General features: G+C 39.2%; 1 protein-coding gene across 2 annotated transcripts in view; it reads right to left on the bottom strand.

The window, feature by feature from the left end:
- Window positions 1-578: 578 nt before the first annotated feature.
- LOC117482547 (polycomb group RING finger protein 3) overlaps window positions 579-8228 on the bottom strand; it is an 83531-nt gene continuing 75881 nt past the window's right edge. For both annotated transcript variants that reach the window (XM_034130668.1, XM_034130670.1), the window contains exon 10: window positions 579-7305. In XM_034130668.1, the coding sequence (XP_033986559.1) occupies window positions 7258-7305 (48 nt within the window). In that variant the 3' untranslated portion in view covers window positions 579-7257. The remainder of the gene's footprint in view (window positions 7306-8228) is intronic.

Below are 8228 nucleotides of genomic sequence, written 5' to 3'. Positions count from 1 at the left end.
ACAGCGATGAAGGGAAATCTATCAGCTCCAGCTTCAAATATCAAACCCCGATAACTGCAGCCACAACGGTCACACTTGAAACCGTGTGAAATTGTTTGAAAATAATCCATTTATTTTAATCAGCTTTGAGCTGCAGATTGGCAGGATTCATCAAACGCATCTGATGTCAAAGAATAATCCTCAACAATAATGGATGTAAAGTCATATCTCTTCAACACATGCTTGACCCGAGTCAGAAATAAAACCGTTTGTGTACATTGCAAGTCCCCCCCCCCCCCAGAAAAATGTCATATCTTTGCACAAATACGACTATAACACGTGCAAATGCTATTTTTCCAGGTTGCTTTAACACTTATAACACCACTTGTTCTCTCTAACCATATCATTTTAAATTAAAATGCTCTTACATAGTTTATATTAGAGAGAGAAACTCCCTCTGGAGGGAACACAGAGATTTTAGCCTTAGCAGACCATTTACATGCACTACTAAAACCTAAATAACACACTACAGGAAAGGGGAAACTCCAAAAAGCACAGCCATACACATTCAAACACATGAATCACCACAGCATCAGAAACACTTTTAAAGGCATTTATTGATGAAATACACACTCAGGTTTTGACAAAAGCTTCTGTAGTTTTGTACGTAAGAAATTCCCGCCCCATTCTCAGACCCAAAACTCCTTGAATTAAAATGCGGCAATGGAAACCAGTTCATTACATGTGCAATAAATAACAATAATACAAAAAGGAGGCAAGAAAAAGGACACCTGAATAAGTGCCCGAGTTCACCTGAAAATAAACAAAGAGTCTGAGGAAATTGTCACGGGAGGAGGGGAGGGGGAGAAACGAGAGAGAGACGAGACTAAAGTAAAATCCAGTCATTTTGTTTTTCGGGTGCATTAGTGTATGTTCTGAGAGTTCCTGGTCACCCTCAGGACCAGAAGGCATTTAGTGACCTGAGGAACTGACTGGAAAATTAACAAAAGCAGAAAAAAAAACACTGAAACCTGGAACCATCGGAGAACCGTAGATTGCACATCCTCCTGCAAATACAATAACCACAACGTTTAATTTGTCTTGACCTAAGATGACAACGATGGATTTATTAGACGGCGCATTGCAGAGACACACCTGGAATAAAACAAAATTCTAAATTCTCTAATTTAAGCCATTTTATGAGTCCGGTATAAATTCCACAAAAAAAAAAAAACTCTTTTCAAAAACTGCAGAAGTCACTTTTTCAGCATAAATAAATAACAATAAAAAAGAAAATTGGACAGATTTTTTTGTACGACATTTGCTATGGCTCACGGGGGTTTTACCCAATATCCCGAATTACTGAAACTAACAATCTCAATCTAGCACTCGTACACTAAAGTCAAGGGGATTTGCCTTCGAAAAAAAGGACTTTGCCGATCCTACCGCCAGTAAACAATCTCAAAAGAAGGAAACGTCACAATCCTGAAGTGGTAAAACACTCCATAATTTAACATTTATTTGCTATAAGGACGGGATTCAGTGCATGTGAGCTTCTCAGAGCCGAGCAACCTGTGACAATTAGTTATTTTGGAGTGTCGATATATCCATTTGTGTTGGTCCACTCCTCTGCCTCACACCAACCCTGACGCTGAGATTACTGAAAGCTCTACCTAGGATTTAAAAATAAGGGACAGTGTGAGCCGGGCAACAAAAGAAAGCGATCACCCTCGTAGAGTGGACACTTATCACAGCGGAGTGAACAGAGAAGAGCCAGGAATGATTCTGCTGCCAACAAATGAATGCTGAGAGAAAGGAGAATAAATTGTTTACTCTCCTTCACATCGAGGTGGAGGCGTACCGGCTTGAAAACCGCCTTGAAATCAACATTTCCACGCAGCCCACCTCGCTCAGATCCCAGATAACAAACGGGCTGACAGGTGTTCAAGGTCAAAGCCTCGGAGACTCTGACACACGGAGACCGTTCGTATCTGCAGCCTGCTCTAAAGCCTCTTAACTCGGCTGTCACTGATGTCTCTATGCCGGGCCGATAAAGAAAGCACCAACATCGATCCACTGCAGCGTTCAGACACACACTGAGCCGCAGAGAAGGTCGAGATAACTTTGGGAAAGTGTTTTTCGAAGCAAGTCTCAATCTGAATGTTGACCCGAGTCGCGTAACAAGCGTGAGTTTCACTTTGAGGCAGGAAATTGCAGCTAGCACATCTGATTTCTCACCATTTTTATTTTTCACAGAATCAGTCTATGTGCGAGCCCAGGCAAGAGAGCACCAAACCATACAATACGATGAGAGATGAAGGGACAAAGAAAGGGAGCACCGATCTCTGCACCGCAAGACAAGATAAAGACAACCCAAGGACTTAAGCGTGAGCAACATCAGTGCAAACAAAACAAAACAGGAGGTCTTTGCAAAACAGTGCTTTCGTGTCTCTGTCTGAATCTTTTTTGAACATTAGCACCAAAGGAAGCACCGAGCCAGAGACTTTTCTGACCGTCACAGACTTTTCCATCAGGTTCCCCTTCACAGATCACACACCAAAAGAACACCAGGAGGAAGAGGAAGCTTTGTTCACATCGCAGCGTTTCAGATTTGTGTATTTGAACCAGCAGGTTGTAAAATAGATGTATATTTAACTTAATTTAATCTATATAGAGCCTTCTTATTGCTGCTTTTATTTATGTATTTGTGCTGATGTCTTCTATGCATTGAGAAAAGCTTACGATGATGAAATAAAGATATTTGTATGAGATTAGCTTGCTGCCAAATAACAAAATTTGGTCAACGACAGAGAAGATAAGCTCTGCAAAATCTGCACCTGCACATTTGTGTCTCTATCTCTCATCATGTAGGTAATATATATATACTCTGTGATTTGTCTTAATATCTGCAAATCAAGAAAAGGACTACACAATATTTTTGAAATGACGAAAAATCCAGAACATTTTTGCACAAAATCTGCAGCAGTGTGAACAGAGCCTCCTCAAACAAAATGGGTACAACAATCAAATGAAAACACACGCATGTAACCTTTGTTTCAAAGCCAGTCCTTCACACAGTGTCTGCTCTGCACGATACAGAAATGTAAGTGTTAAAAGACTTTTGAGTAGCACCTTTTGGTGGGAATAAGCCTCTGCACATTGAAGAGATTTCATCACAAACAGAGTGCGCACATGACAAGGAGATACAGACTGCTAAATTGAAAAATAACATTAATATTTTTAAATGGCTGACACCAGGACAAACGGCATGTTCCCCCAATAATACAACTGCAAACCAGATCAGTGTGACTCAGAAATAACCTGTGAATACGCCTGTAAAACACCCGGTCTGCACCGACAGACACATACTGTAGTAAAGCACAGGTTTACATGATTTTGTGGGGATTTTTAGCAAGTTCTAACACAATAAGCTCACAAGCTGAGGCTCATTGTTTTCACCCAGGTAAGGAAACAATCAGATTAGATGTTGTGTCTGTTTCTGCTCACCAAAAGCTGGTATGTGTTGTTCCCAGTAGATACAAAAAAGGGAGAAATCGCAAGAATTAAAGTAATTTAAAAATCAGAGTTCATGCGCTGCAAATTATATTTTTATAATCAGATTTTCACAAAGATTTATTTGCATTTGAACCTTTTCTCAACCAATACTTTCCATGATTTTATGTAGTGAAATAGAAACCAAACATAATGAACACTCTTCATATGGTACTGGATTTAGGGCCTTGGTAAATCAAAGGTTAATTTATAAGGATAAGTTCAGAGATCACAGACTGTTGGAGGAGTTTTGGTTGAGCTGGTAGAGTTTACAGAAGTGTAGGCTAAAAAAAACAACTTTATAATTCACACGTCAAAGGTCCTTATGAGGCAGGGTTCCTATACATTTCTTAATATGTAAATGTTCCATTATAACAGACTTACAATTGTAGATCAGATAACCAACTTCGTTCACGATACTAAACTATCGCAATACTGGGAAAGATAAGAGGATTTCAGCCAAAGTGTGAATCAGACATTCCCAACTTGTTATTAGAAATTAATAGATTTTTACAGACGTTTTGGAGCCTAACAATGCATAGGAACCCTGCATGAACACAGACAACACGGCTTGTAGTGAAACAATGCAAAGGTAAATAAATGTTGTGTAGTTGCAGACAGTGAGGTAATACTACTTGAGGTCCGGCGTTCAGGGATCCAGTTGTGTTAAAGACAGTTATTGAGTAAAGACATTTTTGTAGTTTGACAGAACATTTGTTACGCTCCTGAGGAACAGTCCTCCTCAGGATTACAAACACACATCAATAAGCACCAAATGACCCAACGGGAGTCATTGTAATTCAAATTTCAATATCAAAATGCTCAAAAAACCTCCCTGTGTGAAACCTGAAAATCACGAGTTCTTAAAAACACTCGGAAATGTGTCAAAAATATTGAACACTGGCTATCCTGCAGAAACAAAATCCAAGTTTTGTACTAAATCTGTGACGAACAAAACAATATCCACTTCACTTTCAGAAATGTTCTGAAACTTTGCACATCTGAAGCTCCGACTGGCATTGAGAAGAAACTGAAAGATAAACTCCTTAAACTCACCATGTGACGTCAGTAATCTACTCATGTCTCTCAAACCGGACCGCCTGTGAGACTTCAGACCACTGTGATGTGCCCTCAACTTCTAAACCTTAATAGAGGTCTGCAGGAATGAGTCCTAAAACCCAGAAATGAGTTAGCATATTAGCACTTCCGGTCACCTTAGCTCAATCTCGACTGTTTTTCTGGATGTGTTTGTTGTTGGAAATCAGAAATAAGGTCTGTGGTAAACACAAGTTGAAGAGACTTTTACGTTTTGTTCCACGACATAAAATACCCCACTGGTGAATTTATAAACAGCGTGTGTCTAAACGAGACTGTCAGGCCGAACATTAGCTGCCTTTAGCTTAGCGGTGGCTGCGTGAAATCAACGTTAGCCTTCTACTTCTGACTACTGCACTTTAACATTTATTAAGTGGTGTTCATATGTGGAAATGATCCTGCTGAACAAAACATGTAAGCATCATAAACGTGTGTTGCCACAGAGATTATTTCCTCTGAAACCCAATGGAAATATCACATTTGTTCTTGTCGAGGGAACCAGGAAGATGCCAACCTGGGTCAGAGACACTTCATCCCTGCACCAATCTATTCACTTCCTGTGGGCGGGAAAATATCCATATTTGACATCAGAATTTAAATTGGGGATAAGATGCTCTACTCTGTTTCAAGACAAGTGAGACTGGTATGCAAATTACAAGTCAAAATTAAATGGAGATTTGAGAGAGTTTGGGAAAATGAGGCAGAATGAAATGCATGTTTTAAAGAGGGCAAACAACATCTGCTGCTAGCTCCTCAAACAAAAGCTGTAAACATGTGGGTGTGTCACTGTCAGACTGCAGAAACAGATATTAAAGACTGCTTTTTGAAACATTTTCAGCCTGAATATTGCATGTTTTATGTCCTGCAGGCATTTCTGAGCAAAAGTGTGTTTTCTGTAGTGATATTGTTAAGACTGTGTTGGTCGATAATGACGTTGAAACAACCCAAAAAAAAGACGTGGATGGCCGGTGAGATGAGGGGAAGCTTTCTTCCTAAAGTCTTGTAATGCTATGAGATCAATGTAACATACACACATGGCAGAGGATCTGATATATTTGTTTTGTGTTGTCTTTCTCAGACAACATAGAGAAGCTTCTATATACTTTGATACTGATAGTGAGTCTGTCTTTAAAAATCCTAATTTATCGCCCCCGACATATAGATAGTACGTTGGCCGACAGGTGCAATCACGCTACAATGGACAACAATATTTCCATAGGACAAACGCTTAGTAGTTTCAAAATCAATGCAGGTATAAAAACACAAATGTTAATGAAGAAACATCCACACCAACTTGACAACACATGTGCAGCATTTTCCTAAAACGTTGCAAGAAGCTCAAAACACAACGGAAACTAGGGGACACTAAAAAAGTGTCGCACACGGCTAGGAACGTAGCACAAGGTGACGTTCGGGGATTATAAAGCTGGACAACTGTTGGCAGAGTTAGTCTGTTTCATAACTGTCAGTGTTTTATCATTATTATTTAAATTAGTAGGTTAGCTATGTTAGCTTACAGAAGATCTGCAATAATATCAGAAGGAATCATGTGATCACATTGTTAAAATAAGCCATTAAAACTTTTATTTTAAGGTTAGTTTCCAGTGTTATAATCCCCTGGTTTCCGTTGTGTTTTGAGCTTCTTGCAGAGCTTTTAGTAAATGCTGCCCATGTGTTGTCAAGTTGGTGAAAACGTTTCTTCATTTACGTGAGTTTTGGCCCATTTGTGTTTTTATATTTGCATAGTTTTTCAAAGTGAAGCGTGTGTCTACTAATGGAAAAGTGTTGGGCCGCTGGAGCGCGTTAGCACGTGTTAGCCACCGTAAGATAGCACTTCTGGGATCCACTCTCTTTTCTTCTAACAGTCTAAAGTCTCTCTTACTCTCTTCAGTCTCTCTCTTTCTCTGTAATGACATTTTATGTACAATATTGGTATATAGAACATAAATTACTACACAATTTTTTTAAGCCTATTCACAATTGACAATCATCAAGAACCCAATAGCAAAATTAGACAAAGCCGACGAACTGAGAAAAATAAAAAATAAAAAATCAGAGACAATTTACGTGAAACAGCCTGGTATATAATTTCTCCATAAACTTTCTGTGCTCCCAAGACGTGTCGAGTGTATTGTTGAAGAAAGAAAGAAAGAAAAAAACACCTTTTTATATAAAAAAAAGACCCGTCCTCCTCCCGTCTCAGTCTCAGGAGGATGAAATCTGCATGAAGCTCATAAAAGACGGTGATTCCCGACATCGTGTTTGCGTGTAAACAGAGCACCAGTAGTGTCTTGGTTCCATGTGTCTCTTCTGTACAAAAGTATAAATATATGCTTTACTCTCCATTTTTTCGTTTTGTTCACATATCTAGGATGTAGCGGACAAAAAACAGGTTGTTTTAGTTCCTAAAAACACACCAGTGTTGCAGTATCTGTGCTGGAGGTTGCCAGTTTTTTTTGTTGTCGCTGCCCCCCTCGCCCTTTAAATCCCGATTAGCTGGCTCGTGTTGACTTTTACCGTCGGGTGTTTGCTTGGTGTTGGATGATCGTCTTTGCATAAATTAAAAAGGTTTTCGGCACAGTCCGCGGCCACCAGGATAAAAAAGAAAAACAACCGTTGTGTCCGTGTTGGCTACAGCAGATCCATCTTGGGTCTGTAATGGAGCAGGAGGGGGGATTTCTGCGGGGGGGGGGAGACACAAACTGTTAGAAAAATCTCACTCGTCACCGGCTTGAGCTTCAATCTCAGGATCCATGTATTTGTGATCCTCTCCCGAATGGAAGTAGTCATCACATACAGAGCATCAACTAGTTCCTGAACAGTGTCCTTCACATGCTGATATCCAAGAGAGGGAGTTACACAGTCACAAGATGGAGGAATACCGGTTCTTCTAAGTAATCATACATCCTGTCATGTTCAAAATACTGACTTTTTTTCTCAAAATGTTGGTTTTTGACTATTTCTCAAAATTCTGACTATTTCTCAAAATGTTGGTTTTTGACTATTTCAAAAAATTCTGACTTTTTCTCAAAATCATGTCTTTTTCTCAAAATCTCAAAATTCTGTCTTTTTTTCTCAGAAACTCAAAATTCTTACTTTTTCTCAAAATCTCAAATTCTGACTTTTTCTCAAAATCTCAAAATCCTGTATTTTTTTCTAAAAATCTCTAAATTCTGACTTTTTACTCAAAATCTAAAAAAAAGTAGTCATCACATACAGAGCATCAACTAGTTCCTGAACAGTGTCCTTCACATGCTGATATCCAAGAGAGGGAGTTACACAGTCACAAGATGGAGGAATAGAAAGCAGTATTCAATGTTTACTTCAGATTAGCTCCACGTCAGAAATGAGCATGCTTGTCATATGTCTATCTCCATAGAGGCTGAATCATCATGTTAATCACATAGCTATCATATGCCTCAAACAGTCCTGATGCTCTTCTAGGTAATCATACATCCTGTCATGTACACAGCTACAGTTGGGATACCTTTGTTATCATGTGGACTCTGATATTGGTAGAGGATATTCACTATTTTCCCAACACAAACACAACCTCAGTGAGAGCTGTTTTGGATAAAACACGTCAGAGATTATTCTCTGAA

Source organism: Trematomus bernacchii, unplaced genomic scaffold (assembly GCF_902827165.1).
Source record: "Trematomus bernacchii unplaced genomic scaffold, fTreBer1.1, whole genome shotgun sequence".
Classification (NCBI taxonomy): domain Eukaryota; kingdom Metazoa; phylum Chordata; class Actinopteri; order Perciformes; family Nototheniidae; genus Trematomus; species Trematomus bernacchii.
The sequence above is the reverse complement of the archived record's forward strand: the minus strand, read 5'-3'. Positions and strand labels throughout refer to the sequence as shown.